Source organism: Sardina pilchardus, chromosome 8 (assembly GCF_963854185.1).
Source record: "Sardina pilchardus chromosome 8, fSarPil1.1, whole genome shotgun sequence".
NCBI classification, from domain to species: Eukaryota; Metazoa; Chordata; class Actinopteri; order Clupeiformes; family Clupeidae; genus Sardina; species Sardina pilchardus.
This window is the reverse complement of record NC_085001.1, coordinates 25513954-25531329: the sequence shown is the minus strand read 5'-3', so window position 1 is coordinate 25531329 and position 17376 is coordinate 25513954. Positions and strand designations below refer to the sequence as shown.

The window sequence follows — 17376 nt, the reverse complement described above, 5'->3', positions numbered from 1 at the left end:
TGGTGATGTGTAGTTTAATTATTACCCAGCACAATAGTCCGGACATGCAGCTGACTTCAACTCATAATATAAACATTAATTGAAAGGTGCCTCCATGTTAATTAAAAATGCCTAAAAGCTGCGGTGTGACCGTGTGAGTGGATTGATCAAGAGCTATTTGTATGTGGATCAAGAAGAGCTATGTAGGGGTTAGATCAGTGTGAAAATAATGTCTTAAAATGATGTCTAGGAAGGAATGGTCATAGGAAAACCCTACTGCTTTTAGGCATGTTTCCTTTTTCATATAACATGTGCATGTTATGTGTATACCTCCAGGGTGAAGTATGGCGTCTGTGTACACTATCACTACTGGTGAAACACTGAACACCCACAAAAGATTCAAGTCACATCTCCCTTGGGGTTCGTACAAAAATGTATCTAACAGCAAAGACTGTGATGTCATCCTCGCTTTCTGCCCAGTTACGTCTCGAGTTGGAATTAACATTGAAGCAGCATTGCACGACATTCCAGGTACTGTACCACCAGCACAGACAGCTGACCACCAGCCAATGTCTCATTAGACTGCTGCCTTTTCCCTGGGCACTCATCATTCACTCTTTGTTATTTTTTCTCCACAGAGGGTAAACCTTTAGCGTTAGTAGTGCTTCACCACACATTGGACAGCAACTACACTTTGCCCGACACAAAGAGTTTCATGAAGCGGCCCGACTCCATCACTGTGGACTGCCTGTTCACCGATGACGGACTGATGAGGTGCCCTTGTAATGATGACGCAGTGCGAGCTGTCGCCAAGTTCCTGCGGCATCATGGGAAATGCAGTCTGAGAAGCAAGCTGGCCCTGGGCCTTGTCACCCTGGTGGTGTTGTATGTGGCAGTTTCCACATTCACAGACTTCACATTGACAACAAATGCATCGCATGACAAAAACAGGTCAAGCATGTCTGACAAAACAAGAATAAATGTATCACAGAAATTATTTATGTTATTTTATGTTAAATACAAGACAAAAGACAAATGCTTTCTGGGTGTATGGGGGATGCAACAGTGCCGATCTTGGTATACCATCCGACAGCTAGCAGTTGAGATAATTCATGCCAAGAAAGAACTTGAACTGAAAATGCAGCATGAATGTTATGAAATAATCAATCATTACAAGGCAGTGGTAAATTACTATAAAGAATTGAACAGGAAAGCAAATGAAAAAATTGACTCTCTCGAGGAGGAGGTAGAAAACTGTGAGGTACTGGAGGTACTGGAGGATGATGAGGAATGGTGAAATGGATAAAAACACAAATAGCCTGATGACAAAGAAGTCTCTGCTCCAGATGAGAATTATTTTGACTCTATTCTGTTGACTCCTGTTAATGTGCATTTTGGAATTTTCAACATGTATACAGTGTATAATATCTGCCTGTTGTTTCTATGAATTGCACACAGCTCCAAGGATCCTGTGTAGGCTACACAGTACTCCCTTGTTTGTAAATGTCAACCTCTCTTCCTTCATTCCTTCCCAGGTAGTTTAGCTCTGTCTTTATCGCCAATAAAACGTTAATAAGTAAAAACTAAAGCAAGACTATGTGTAATACTTTATAGAGGCATTATCTAGACATACTACTTTCAGTGCTCTGTGCAGAGCGTACAGAGATATAATTGAGGTCTGGAAGTACAGGGTAATCTAAAACAGAAGAGACTGCAATCCTCGCATTGCACAAAATGAAATGGCTCTGTATGACTGACACATAACTAACAGTAGTCTCACAGATTTCTCGTTTCATTCAAGCCCAACAGACCTTGATTTTCACCCACAGTCATGATGGCTAGTTTGTCAATATGAACATATTCTGACTTTCAGGGAATTAAAACCTTTAAACAATGGGTTAAAATGGTTTTGATTGAAATGACTGTAACAAGAAGGTAAAGAACTACAGGCAACACATCTGAGGCATTGATTTAGTCACTCACATCAGAATGATGAACACCTGTCTTTCCCTGAATTCTAGATTCATTCCTCTGTCACGTAAAAACATATAAACATCAAGACGCAGTTCTGACCAGGAAATAGTTAATAAAGCCTCCACAGCAACCCTGAACTCTAATGTACAATTCCATTCTATCAGTTCACAATTTCAAGTGTTCTTTGACATGGCTACGGTTCAGTGCTCCTGTTTTTAACTTGCGTTTGCCTGTTTTAGTCTATTTTATTTCTGTGTTCTTGCATTTTTCATTCTTAATACATGTTTTATTTTTATTTTTCTTGATTTAAATGTTTGTACTCTGTTTTTTCTTTGGACTGTCTGTCATCAGGACTTTGCTGCAAAAGAGCTCTCTGGTCTCAGTTAAATTTCCATGAATAAACAAATTATTATTAATGTGATTATCAGTGTGCGCTTTGCTGTGAGAGATTACCCCAGTTCTCTTAGATCATAAATTACATGACACCCACCGGTGCAATCATATCATGGGTGTAATTGTATTGTATCTGAGGCTGTGCTGACTGTGTGCATTTGCTTGAATGGATTATGTAATGAAATTGCTGTTGTGGTGGTTTTGCAAATAAAAATGCTCTTTTACTTTAGATTCAGTGCTTACTATTGTGCTTACTTATTCTCTGAATGCTACATTATAAGGTCACCGCAATGACAGGTGGAGAGAGCAGGCTGGACAGGCGGTGGTCCTCATGAGAACACACATTACACAATAGGTAGTGCATCAGTATGTTTCTCTGTGTGTGTGTGTGTGTGTGTGTATGAGAGAGAGAGAAAGAGAGAGGGAGATAGTGTGTGTGTGTGTGTGTGTGTGTGTATTCATGCATACAGGCATCTGAGACTTTGATGAGTGTCTTTACTCTTAAGGGTTCTGTAGTCAAGACCACTAATCTTGGTCTGATGCAGCAGTGTAGTGAGTGTGTGTGTGTGTGTGTGTGTGTGTGTGTGTGTATCTCCCACGCCTGTCTGTGTCCCTGTTCTCTCTCCTCCCTTTTAACTGTAGGGGATTAATCCCAGCGCTGAGCCGGCTCATTGTGTTTTCATCCCAGGCTGCACATTACTGATTTATTGGCTGCAGCCAGGTGGGGGTTGGTGCCGTGCCTGTCTAGTGTACGTGCATCAATCCTGGTCCAAACCTAGTCTTTTCACCCCGAGCCAGCGGCCGGCGGCTTGTGTTTGTTGTTGTTGTTGTTGTTGTTGTTGTTGTTTTCTGCTGACACAAACAGGCAAACGTGTGCGGGCCCAGACAGTGGCGTGAATGGCTGCAGTGAGTGGCGTTTAGTGGGCTATATATTCTCTGGCTTATTGTGTGCGCTGACTGGAGGCCGCCCAAGCTAAATGTTACCACCACTGGGCTGCTGCAATAGATCAGGAGCAGGAGGCCCAGGGAAGCCAGACTGGGGAGAAGGAAGGTCCTACAGTATTTCTAACTGCGTTAGAAGACAGCACTCTCCAGGAGAATCTGATCTTATTGGAGCACGCAGGCACGCACGCACGCACGCACGCACGCACACGCACACGCACACGCACACGCACACACACACGCACACACACATACACGCACAAACACACACACACACACACACAAACACACACACACAAACACACACACACACCCGCACAAACATACACACAGACACAGACACAGACATACAGACAGACATACTGTAAATATAAGCTCTAAGTACTTAGAGCTTATATTTATAGTATGTCTGTCTGTATGTCTGTGTTCAGCACAGTCAACATCAGGAGCACTTTGGACACACAGAGCAAGAGGGACATTAGTTCAAAACGTACCGGTCTTTGTACCAATGGGCAGCATTGGAAGTTTGAATCAAATGAACACGCTGACAAGCTTTTGCTTTTCCTACCACACAGCACGACTGCAATGTGTTGTTCTACTCAAGCACACTCGTCATTTCATTCCAAATGAGAGATTGCACACATTCAGGGTTAGGCCTTGGTCCATCAGTCACAACCTAAAGTAAGAGGCTACCATGTATACTTTAAACAATCATGTGTGGTCCTTCACCTCTAAAGCATGCCTCTCCTCAGGCCACATTAGCTGTTAGCCGATGCTTTGAAGGCCAATGGCCGGCTGGGCGTTGCATTGCTATGGCCACAGGAACAATGGCCGACCCTCTTAAATCACCAAGGCTGAGTTCACACGGTTGGACCGCGTGAGAGGCATCACCATGCATCTCCCCTCCAGTCTGGGAGAGACACAGGAGTGAGCCCCGTCTGAAGATTTACTGCCTATCAAAGGAGGAAGAGGAGGAGAGGAAGAAATCTGAAATCACACCCGGGGTCCAAGCACAATGGGCTGGTGGAATTCCTCTGCTCCATTTCCCCTTAAAGGAATACGCCACCCAAAAATGAAATTAAGCTAGTCTCGGTCACCCCCAGAGTTAGAACAGTGAAAAAAACCCGGTTAAAATCCGTCCGGGCATTCTCCTGCTTTGGGAGCAGCGATGTTAGCTTTAGCTTAGAACAGTTGCTGTAGTTGAAGGGTGTCAGTGAGCACGTCCTCCAAAAAGTGACCGAGACGTCTACATTTTTTTCTAAATATATCTTGGGAGCCGTGTGTTCAAAACGAGTACAAATCATAATGCAAAATCGAACGAGACTATTACCTGGGCAGATCTTTACTTGGAACTATTTTCAGCCTCATCGCCGACGAAGCACCGCTAGCTAGGCGCAAAGTTCTCACGTAGCACCACTTGTGAAGTTCCAGTCGAAGCTTGTTGGGAGTTTACAAGACTGCTACGTGAGAACTTTGCGCCTAGCTAGCGGTGCTTCGTCGGCGATGAGGCTGAAAATAGTTCCAAGTAAAGATCTGCCCAGGTAATAGTCTCGTTCGATTTTGCATTATGATTTGTACTCGTTTTGAACACACGGCTCCCAAAATATATTTAGAAAAAAATGTAGACGTCTCGGTCACTTTTTTAGAGGACGTGCTCACTGACACCCTTCATCTACAGCAACTGTTCTAAGCTAAAGCTAACATCGCTGCTCCCAAAGCAGGAGAATGCCCGGACGGATTTTAACCGGGTTTTTTTCACTGTTCTAACTCTGGGGGTGACCGAGACTAGCTTAATTTAATTTTTGGGTGGCGTATTCCTTTAATGAAGATGTCGCCCATCGTGCAGAGCCACATGCAAAACCACATAAAAAAAAGACAGAATGGCAGGCCCTGATACTCCCCTGTTTAAACGTTTAACTCTAAATGTCAAGCTGATATACTGTATGTATTTTATAATCATTACGCTCCTTAAAGGAGCTGAACTTGTACCCTCGGTGGTCGTACCACCACAAACTCTACCTTGTCAGCATGTAAGCTAATGCCTTTTGGCGGGGTTGAGTGGTCAGCATAACTGCAGGCCTTCTGGAAGTTACCAGGGATATCCGCCACTGCCGGTTATGAAAGCAGTGGCAGCTCGTCATGACTATCTTGTGTAGCTCAGGAAATACATGCAGCAGTCACAAACGCACTTATCTTCCATGACCAAGCGCAGTCCACACCCTGTCAGACCCCCCCTCCACTGCCGTCAGTACGGTGACTCTCAACCGACTGCCCCCTTGCCACTGAGGGGCAGTAAGCGCATCGGAACATGCCGGAATCCTTGGGGAGGCCTCTCTAGGGTACTCTGACTCATACTAACATGAGCATACATGCATGCATCCACACACACACACACACACACACACACACAGTAAACACATACACTGAAAGGCTACCAAATACACATACACTTGTGCACATCACATAGTCACCATCTGTACACCAAGATAAGAGTGGAAGCAACTTGGTTCTCTCTCTCTATCTCACACACACTCTCTCTCTCTCACTCACACACACACACACACACACACACACACACACACACACACACACACACATACAGTACAGAGTTGCATAAACACATGCACAAATACAAGAAATACTTCACAGCAAACACTACACTATCAAAGGAAGAATACAATTATAAACACACACACACACACACACACACACACACACACACACACACACACACCAACACATCCTAACGTCAAAAGGACAGCCAGGAGAAAACAACAGACACATATTCATACATATTCAACATCCAAAATAACACTCATTCACACAAGGTTTATCATCCTCAAACACAATGGCTGGATTTCTGGGTCTGGATGACTAACACACACACACACACACACACACACACACACACACACACACACACACAGACACACACACACACACACACACACACACACACACACACACACACACACACCTCACTTTTCTAGCTGTCTCTCTCTCCTCTTTTGCATTGCCCACTCACAGCGAGACTAAAAAGCAACAAACACTTGTGGTGATGGTATTACTGTGCTTATGAACGACTGGAGCAAGTGGTTTTGTCACATCTCTCTCTCTCACACACAAGCACACACTCTCTGTTGAGTCCATATTGATACACACACACACACACACACACACACACACACAGAAGAAGAGAGAGAAACTACCTACTGAATTTCTATATATTTTTTCCTTGTCTGATCTCTCAGTGCAATTCTTCTCATCCTCTCAACTCTCTCTCTCTCTCTCTCTCTCTCTCTCTCGCTCGCTCTCTCTCTGCCGTCAGCTTTTTCTCCATCTGTTGTTGGGCCTCATCTGTGTCACTGCCTGGGCGCAGGTGGATGCCACCATTCCCTGGCTAGCACACGCGCTCAGTACAGCAATGCTATCCCTCTCACTTCCTCTTCCTCTCTAACTCTGCAGGGGCAACTTTCGCTCCGACCAGCAAAACGCTGAGCAATTGTGTAGGCAACGCAGTTAGACAACATTGCCATCAACAGCCAAACATAAGTTTCTCTCTCTCTCTCTCTCTCTCTCTCTCTCTCTCTCTCTCTACTGTTCTACAGGAGACACCTGAAAAGCTGGCAGAACCCCACTGCAAAGACCTCTGCCACAAGAAACTTGATGGAACTCAATTCCAATTCATTGCTGTCACACAGGGAGCTAAAAGCTGAACATCAAGTGATGCAGCACTACCACAGCCGCATAAGTGGGGACCATTATAAACTTGAAACTTACTTAAAGCTGTAGCTCCAGATGAGATTGATGTGGGATTGAAATCTGATGTGATTATGGATTTGATGTATAGCCTAATATAATTAATCAAACAGTAACCTAATTTCTTACCATGCTTATTCCAGGAAAGACATTTACATGTGAGCAGGGGTGCTGCTAGACGTTTTGTGCCCTATGAAAGAAAATCCTTTTGAAATATTACCCCTTAGGTCATGACTTGGTGATTTTTATGGAAACTATTGATAAATTGAGATAAATATACTTTAGTATTAGGCCTAAAGAAAACCTACACAGGTTATACAACTAATTTCTAGAATAGCAAATTAGTCTTATACGCAAGACTGAACCATATAAGGGTGAAATATTAAGGCTGATAATTTAACCAACAATGAACCATGGATTTGTTTAGTTTATAACGCATCTGCTTATAACACAAAGTTATAATTAAGCTATTATAATAAGTTATTATTTAGATTACTTGATGATTATGTATATCACGTGTTCTCTGGGGGTCACATACAGAGATAATGGATATCTATGTAATATTATCTACATCTATGTTTTCTGGGGGCCCCCCTCTCAGTGCTCGGCCCTTAGGATCATCCAAACTTTCCCCAGCTGTAGTCATGGCAATGCAATTCAGCAAGACATTTGAGTTATTCACATGCCCACATGCGCAAGTTGAGTGTGATGTATGGATATAGGGAAATATAATCTAACTCCAAAGAATTGTTCTGCTTGTTGTGTTGTAGGCCAGCAATGTAACAGCCCAGATTGAGGAGCTGCTTGCCGTTTTGGATTCTAATGATTCGCCTATTTCTAAGATTGTTATGTAAATATACTGGATGTGTGACAGTCGAGTGTGGTAAGTGGCAAGTGACACTGCAAAAAAAAAAAAAAGAATGCACCTGAATACAAATCTGTACACAAAAATGCTTTGCAAATACTGAGCTGCTTACAAGCTTTGACGATGCCAGCCTTTTGACACGTTAGTTTAGGCTAGATAGCGGCTTTAATCCAATGAAGCAATGCCCATCTTATCTCTTTCTTCCAGAATAAGTTAATGAATCCAGTAATGCACGTTCACTGAAACCACAGAACTGCACATCCACATACAGTACATAGCATGGTTAATACTCCCTGGCGGAGGCTTGGTGATTAAAGAGAACAACAGCACGGCTCATCGCAAACCATCAGATTATTGGTGTTACAAAACAATCACTAGACAGTAATAAAATGCTCAGTGATGTTTAGAAAATCATAATGCTTAGAGTTCTCTCTCTCTTTCTCTCTCTCTCTCTCTCTCTCTCTGTCATTCTCACTGCCAACCAGTCATGCTGGTGAGGGGGGGTCTATCAGATTGCAGTAGTATCGCTCTCATTTTAATTAAACTTGCCCCCCTGCCCCCTTGATAATCTCCCCTGCTAACAAGTCAAGGTTAAGAGGCTTGGTATAGCTGAGTAAGGAAACTGTAGACTTAGACTTAAATCCTGCATTGTTTTTTTTTTTTTTTTTTTTTTTTTAATTCCTCAGTTACTAGGACATTGAGGTATAGATGTGATAGACACTGATGAGACGCAATAGAACATGACTCACCACGTAACAGTTTAGAGTTTAGATAGTAGGAGATTCAACTGCACCTCTAGCTTATGTAACGCAGTGACAAGGACCAGGGGAGGAGAGGGGGGAAAACGAGAGTAAAATTAGAACAAACGCAGAAGGCAGAAGAACTTGATCTTATCGCCATGACAACTGCATGGGAGCTGTGGTGATGTGGGGCTGGTGAGGGGGAGGTGGCTGAATGGATGCGGTCTATGTGTGTGTGTGTGTGTGTGTGTGTGTGTGAGTGAGTGAGTGAGTGAGTGAGTGAGTGAGTGAGTGAGTGAGTGAGGCAGAGAGAGAGAGAGAGAGGGAGAGAGGGAGAAAGTGTATATGTAACCCATACTGCCACAGAACTTATGCTTTAACTCTGGTGGTATGGAGAGCTTTGATCCTCAGCTCTCAAGAGCAGAATGTGCGTGTCTCTTTTGGTTTGATGCATTGTACCGCCATTCAACACAAGTACACACACGTGCTGACACACATACCCACCACCACACATTAAATCAAGCGCAGACATGCATCAGTAATACAGACATCATCATACAACATGAAGCTTATCACTGCATTAATGATAGCCATCATTTGATCAATATTATCACAGAGAAGAACGTAATAACGTTTCCTGCAAAGAGACACAACCACCTTCCCTCATACCAAAGACATCATTCTCTCTAACAGCCATACCGCGATTATACACTCTTTCACATTAAACACACAGACTTACTGTGATCTCCCAACTTTGCTAATGCCCCTTAATAACCCCAAAGATGAGTCAGCAGATCCCGGATCCCAGATGGAGTTTGCGTGGAGCAGATGGACACCAGCGTGCGGCCCATTGATCCAGGCCTCTCACTTTAGTCAGCTTCACACCTCTGACATATCGTCACACGACAATGTGACAACAACCCAACCCAACCCCAGCTCATAAGACGCAACCCCCCCGCCTCACACGGCCAACGGACAGCAAGGTCACACAGTGGTGTTCACACCAGGCACAGACAGCGTTTCACCTCACATTTGACCTGTATTGTCCACTATATCGCTGACGAGGAGAGGACATCATCACCCCTTCTCCATCATTATTACACGAGTAATAAAGTGAATGAGGGATGCTGATTCATGGCCCACGTGATGCTGACTCACCGACAGGTACGGCGCCCTGTCTGATGCCAAGCATAATCTCGCTTAAAGAAGAGGCCGAACTTATCTGAACAGATAGCATTAATGAAACTAATAACCATTAATAAAAACTCTGGTTGGAAAAGAGAGTGATTCTGTATGTAAACCAACAAGGCTACACTACAGATCATCCTTACCTTTAATAACGGCTCACCAGCAGGTGTAGTGCCTTCTTTACTCTTCTTGAGTAAGGATTTTTAGCAGCTGATTTCATAGACATCAACATCTATCACATTATGATCATTGCACTAATGCTCACTCTTGTCAGCTACAGGAGTTGAGTTTGTACTGGAACTGGACATGACATCTAGATTACTGGTGTTACTGCAGGTAATTTGCATTCAGACATTCAACATTTTCTCACAATAGTGTTGAGTACTACTGAGTAGTTCATCTCCATCAGGAGAGGCCAGAAGTAATAGTTATTCCATTTACTGTAGACCCTATAAATACACTGGAGATGCTTACATCATGAAAGGAAACTGTGGATTTCTGAGTGATTCTATGAAGACCTAACAGAATCCGCTGGATGGAAGTGCATAACATGCAAGGATATATCATTAAAGGAAGGACATTCTGTAATTGAATTCCAATCTAATTGGTCTAAAACCCCTCAAAGGCAAACCCCAAGACCCCTTTGGGAAACCAACTGTATAATTATCACACAGTCATCTGTAGTCAAGAAAGGAATAATAAAATAATTTAAAAAAAGAAAACCCTCCCCATTAGACCTGGTATAAGAATGGCCAGACCATCCACTGTCACGATACAAAACATCAATAATCTACCTTTGAAATACATTATGAATTAACATGTGAATAAACAAACATACAGTGTAGGCCCATCACATGCAACCAACACAACACTGCAATACTGATTGACATGATGACATTACATAATTAAGTCATTAACGACATGATTTAACCAATCATAATGTCAGTATCCAAACTTATATTTTTGTTACAAACATGTCCAAACAACAGTAGCAGCCTACAGGCACACTGGTTCAGATTGGATATTCCCCATCGTTTAGATCTGTGGGACTGCCTGGTTGATATGCGGGTATTAGCGCGCTGAACCATTCAGTCTGTCCCTGTTCTCCAAATACCCTTACAGTGATAGCCATGTTCCAGAGGTTGCTGATCCCGCAAGCATGGGACCTGGTCTGAATCTCTCGCCTCCGGCGTTACGTAAAACCATCGCATCACCCCAGAGAATAATTTCGCATGTCAAAGATTCTGTAACCATTCAATGGTCCCAGCAGAAATTCTGCTACATTCCATGCTCATCTGTTCGCCGACAAGGAACAATTAATTAGGTCAAGGAATTCACGAATTAGCAACAACATGAAGTCGTTCTGGCGTTGACAGTGTTGTGAAGCAACACGACGCGGTTATCGCAGTAAACAGCCAGTCAGCATCCAAGGATAACGTGGGAGCTTGAACATCACTATAAGCGACCAAAAATATCACAGTAGACATGTTTTCCCTCACCTCATCGCAAATTGTTAGTAAGCTGACAAAATAAATTAATATGAAACGTTTTGAGTCTTACCTTTCACACACCTTATGTTTCACTCTTCAGAAATGTCAACCTCAACCTCCCCGTGGATGCAACCAGGCGACTAATCTCCTCTCGCATTTAATTTCCGGACCGCGATTTAGAAGTGTATTTCTGAATAAAAACAGAAGTCAGTTCTTCTTATTCAACAATATGTTTAGATCCACACAAAAAGACGTGACTGTCAGCAACCTGCTCTTGTCAGAACTGGACTGGCGCGCCTGTGCTGTGCGTTCTAGCAAACTGCGAGCTGTGCAGACAGATAGCGGCAGCGTGCCTCCTGCCGCTGTCCGCTGGCGCAATCCATTCCGAACACTGGGGGGTAGCCGATACACATGACAGTGCACATTTCCCTGGTGAAGGTGACAACCAAATCAGGGCCGAAACATTGCTTATGTGGCAGAAAAAATGATTTTAAGTGGTTTGTGGACCTACATCAAACAAGATGGTTTAATATGAGCCTCGTCATTGATTAGGCCTACAAACGGATATCCTATTTTTTATTTCTCTAGATGTTTTTGTTTCGTTCGACCTATTCCCCAGAGATTTAGGATGACACAATTCCCTCACGTTCATTACTGGTGTGACAAAGTAAAAAGTAAGTATGGTTATGGTGTCACTTCTTCATGTGCTATATCCCTGTAATTTTCATTTGCACAATGTACATTGCTAGCCTGACCTGAATTCCTTGATGAAAAGCACTGATGCTGTCCATTCAAAGTCTGAGGTCAGATGCTTTCGGCTGGCAGTGTCTTTCAAGAACATACAAGCCCCAAGGGTTCATGCATTCAATGCCAAAGACGATTCTCTGGAGTGGCTGCACCACAGATGTCACACATGAACCAAATCAAGCTAATACCAATACTGACGGAGGAATGCTTCTGATGTACTTTTAAGGATTCTCTATTAATGGTTCTAATGTGGAGGAAGATTTCAAATGACAAAAAGTAATCCTCTGATCCTCTAATTACGCTTTTCCTGTTTTGGAAGACTGGTTAGGACCCTATTTGCATTTGAGAAAAACAGACAAAGGTTTTGCAGTTTCTTATTTTATTCTCTCTTGCATGAAAAACAGTTTTGTGTGCATGTCTGCACTGGCAAAGTGAAGTATTCTTGCTCTTTTTCGACCCCCCCCCCCTTCTTCCTCTACTCTCCTCCTCATCCTCCACATCTTACCCACACCCCCTCCACACCCTCCTCCCCTCCCCTCCTCTTCTCCACCTCCTCTCCCCTCCATCAGGGCTTCCAGGAGATGACCTGTATGGCGGTCTGAGCGGCGCGCTGGATGACGGGCTCCGGGTGGCCCAGGCGGGCCTGTAGCAGTGGCAGGTGCTCCAGCAGTTCCAGCCTGGCAGGGGGGGCCTCTGCCAGGCAGGTGAGGGCACGCAGGGCGTTGGCACTCACCGCACGGATCTCGCTCTCCACCAGCCGCAGCAGGGGAGGGATGGCATTAGCCTCCAGTGCCTGGTATTTACCTGGAGATGACAATGGGGAGAGCACACAGTGGAAATAGTGGAAATGGATTAACATTGAAATGACACATGTGTGAGAAATGGTAAAGAGAGAATGGGCAGGACTTCTCATTGACTACATGGGGATATAATGTATGATGCAGACTTGATCATTAGAACCCCAGCTGTTTAACTAGATGCTGGTAACATAATGATGCTGTCTACTGAACTGGTGCAGCCGGTTTAATCGGCCAGCACGGCATAATCTTTCATTGGTCTGGTCTGTAGTACTTAATGTATTTTACAAAGTGCCCAAGAGACTCACACTGTGGGTTGATCTTAGACAAAGCTCTACTCTGCAGCCTGCCCTACATCACCTACTGCAATTAAATCCTTGCGCAGAGACTAGGCACTACCTCATGCTATTGTGTAGGCATGGTTATTAAGATACTTTTAAAAGCATAAACTTGAACTTGGGCATATACGTACGTACATGTAATCTAGAGTAGTAGTATAGAAAATGTTAGTAACTATTACTAAAACTGGTTTCAGATAGAAGTCCAAGAATATAATAGTAATCATACGAATACAGGCAAAAAACAGACCACGGTCTCTCCACTCCATATTGCAATGCATTTTGGGAACTTATTGGGCATCTATTTCAAGCAGAATTGCATGTGTACAAGTCTTCACAACACCAGCCTCACTCCAGCGAGGATATCACAACACATGACTGGTACAAGGTTTACAACACATAACCTTATTGGCACAAAGTATTCACAACTCAACTTTTGGCCGCAGACAGAGCGGGATACGTGTAGGCAACTGGCATATTGGCGTAACAAACTAACCCCATGTCTTTCTGTGGCGGATTCATTTGAGCGCTGTCTCTCCTCATTAGAGAGTCTCTGCCATGGTCATGTATTGTATAGTCAGCTCTGATCATCATCTGGCCTGTTTTCCCTTGGGGTCATACCTTTAGTGATGACAGCAGCGTTCATGATGGTTCCAGCCGCACTGGCAGTGACTGCTGGGTCACTATCTGACAGCAGACTGACCAAGACAGGAAGGACTTGCTCCTTACACAGACGCTGCTTTCCCTCAAGAGGAACACTGAGAGAGGCAGAGAGAGAGGGAGAGAGCCAAATAAAGAGAGAGCAACAGAGAGGAAAAGGATGAGATAATATATAATTAGAAAGAAGTGATATAATTACAGATGGAAAAAGACAGCATGAGCATTCAAAAAAGCCAATTTGTCCTGGTCCATGTATGTTGTCTTAAAATATTGTCAATATTGTATACTGGATTGTGTAGGCTAAAATGGCAATGCTAATACCAAATTGTTCTATGCTTTCTGTTAACTGATTTTGATGTACTATATTTTCATTGTACTTTAATTTTTTTTACTATCATTTATTATTTTTCTTGTTTCTATGTACATTTATTGTGGCTACCACAATGTTATTATCTGTCATTTCATGCTATTAACTACTATTATTTACTTTTATCGGTGTAAAGCACATTGAATTACCTGTGTATGAAATATACTATATAAATAAACTTGCCTCAATTGGATTTATACAGACTAATGCTGATGATTCCTAAATCATACGGGTTAATCACCCAGATCCTACTATAAGCCCTGGATTCACACGTCCATTAACCCAGATCCTATAGTCCCACACCTGCTGCTACTAACACCAGGCGATGTACGCAAATTAAAACGATAAACTGTGTCACATTCAATGACCTGTGTAACATGTCCACCTGAAGCGCAAAGCCGCAGGCTTATGAGTCAGACTAGTCAGTCCGTGGATTTCAGGAGTGACTAAGTGAGTCTCAAGCACTGTTCGTGACATTGTTATCAGGGCTGTTTGTGATAACCTAGCATAGCCTACACAGCACAGATATATTTTTAAAGAAATTACCCGGTCAAATATTGCTATAAACAAGCAGAATAAACGTTTCACGGCTGACAAAGTTCTTGCAATCGGCTAAACATGAGAATAGCATCTGTTGCAGGCTAATGGTTTATATTCACCTAATTTTATTATCTCAAGAGCAATTTAATGTTTTGATATGAATTTGGAGAAACTAATGGTCTACATTGATAAAGGGAGTCTAAGGTGCAGTACCAGCGGTGGCATAGCCTACTAGTTGAACAGGTAATGATGACTACAGTATGTTTAAAAATCCTATGTTTGGCCATGTTATGTCTTGAATTTCCCCTTGGGGATCAATAAAGTATCTATCTATCTATCTGTTAGGCTATAGTTCTCCATTCTGAATATATTTAGATTGGCTGTAGCTGGGAGGGCTCATTCACCATGAGACTTTCTACACTCTGGGTGATGCTGACTCATGACTGAAAGGATTCAAGGGATCCGGATCTGTCAGTGAGTGATCCAAGAGATCCCAAAAAGACTTGAGCTTACTCTAATATAGAATGGGGCCCAGTGAGCTCTATCCAATCCCGCCCCCAACTCCCTGCTCATTCGCGACACTCACCTAAAGATCCTTAAGGCGGAGCAAGATACAGTACGTCGTCGTAGTTCATGTCTATGGGCGCAAAACGGGGATCACTTCCTCTGCATAAAGGGGGATTTTGCCCCCCCCCCTCTTGCGAAGTGGCTTCTCATGAAGTATCTTGCTCCGCCCTTAATGATCTTTGACTCACCTGATTCCCACCATGGCACTGGCGGCAGCTCGTCGGATGGCGAGGGACTTGCTGGTGAGCTGCTCGCGTAGGATGGCCACGCCGTCGCTCTGGAGCGCGGGCAGAGCGTCCACCCGCACACAGCAGCTCAGCGTCTCCAGCAGCAGCGCCCGGATCTCCTCGTGCTCCACCGGAATCTTCATCACCAGCTGATGCACCAGGCCCTGCGTCACGATACGAGCTGCACCTGCCACAGATATCCATCAGAGTGACTGTTTGCATAATGTTTATGCTAATTGTTATTATGAACGGTAAATGGTCTCTATTACTTTAAACAACATTACACATTTTATTTAATTTCAATATTAAAAATTGTTAATAGTCACGTTTATTGTTATTATTGTACGTTACTTTAGACAAAAGTGTATGCCAAGAACCATAACCATATAGGCTTACAATACATACCAATACATGATACAGTATATATACAAAGAGAGAGTGAGTGCACATCCCAAACAATACAAGAGATAACAAGACAAAGGGGAAATGGTAGAAAGAATGACTCGATGAACCCAAACACCAAATATGCTGGCCTGGCTGCCTCAGGCCTGGCTGACTGACTGACCTGCAGGAAACTCGGCCATCATTTTAAGAGCTTTATGCATGTTCCTCCGGCAGGCATCCACTGGCTCATCAAACAAGTCTGACAGAGTACCCAAAACATCATATCTAAGAAAGGCCTCCCTGCATAAAACATAGACATTTCTTTGAACCCATCACTGAGAGCATAATCACTGAGCAATTATTGAATGACTGACTAGCCATAAAATAATGAGTTGCTCAGATGGAACTCACCTGCCTACATTATGAGTGGCCAGTAAGTACAGCACTTCTGTGGCTTTGGTCCTCACGAAGGCATCTTCGTCCTTCAGAAGAACCTTAAGTCTCTCCAGACAGCCTAAGCATATTCAATAGTTTAGCCAGCATTTATCACATCAGTGTAAAAAGTTGTCTGAGAAAAGTTGAGAAATTGTTTAGGCCTAGGCCTATTGACAATTAGTTTAGGCTACTTAGTCTTCAACAACACACGTCACTATACTATTATTAATGCAGATATTTGAATTTAATAAAAAAAAAGTCAACAAGTTCAGACATTGAACTCACACCAACCCTACCATTTAGAATTGCTTCATATGCCCGTTCCGGATCGTGGACGAGATCACAGAGGGCGGTGAGCGCCCTCTGGCGTATGTACAGCTCAGGGTCCTGTAACTCCATAGACAACCGTGGAAGTGCTCTGTCGCCGAAAGCTACAGGTGCTTTTGTTGGGTCTAAAAGCGGGGGTAATTGTTCTGAAATCCGTGTGCTGGCCATTTTCTTCTAGCAAAGGTAACGAACCCTTTCAACATCAAAAGAAAACAGCATAACATTACATTGAGAAATTGTCAGTCTGTCTCACAGCGCGTCGTCCAACTTTAAGGATGTTAGCTATCCTATAATAATTGTATGGATATTCTCTCTTGCACAACAGACATATGATAAATATGAAACTCTAACCCTAACCCTAGGAAAAGTAGGCTAAAAGAAACCTGTTGTTAACAGAACCATGTTAATAATAGTGTGTCTACTTACGTATGAGAAACCAACAACAGATGATTGTGTTGCTTTGCTTACGCAAAGAAAACACCGTTGTTCATTAGCAACAACGTAAGAAGTGTAGGCTATCACGTTCCGCATCACTCTCGTGGGAGAGTGCGTAGTTTTACATCAGTCAGAAAGCATTCAGCATAGGTGGGCACTGCAAAGAATCTTTAATAGATTTGTTTGAATAATAACAACAACAATAATAATAATAATAGTAAT

The 17376-nt window shown here is 43.2% G+C and overlaps 2 protein-coding genes across 2 annotated transcripts in view; both read right to left on the bottom strand.

Annotated features, from left to right (window-relative positions):
• The window catches only part of LOC134089714 (dematin-like), an 89691-nt gene extending 78029 nt beyond the window's left edge, over window positions 1-11662 (bottom strand). Inside the window, exon 1 of the mRNA XM_062544158.1 lies at window positions 11401-11662. The gene's annotated coding sequence lies outside the window, so the exon portion shown is untranslated. The remainder of the gene's footprint in view (window positions 1-11400) is intronic.
• Window positions 11663-12617: 955 nt separating this feature from the next.
• rsph14 (radial spoke head 14 homolog) lies at window positions 12618-17187 on the bottom strand. Its single transcript, XM_062544072.1, has 7 exons — window positions 17146-17187; window positions 16689-16912; window positions 16369-16471; window positions 16139-16257; window positions 15535-15760; window positions 13834-13970; window positions 12618-12881 (listed from the first exon to the last, which is right to left on the bottom strand). Exons 2-7 carry the CDS (start codon window positions 16885-16887, stop codon window positions 12643-12645), a joined length of 1023 nt encoding a protein of 340 aa, XP_062400056.1. The 5' UTR covers window positions 16888-16912; window positions 17146-17187; the 3' UTR covers window positions 12618-12642.
• Window positions 17188-17376: the final 189 nt, after the last annotated feature.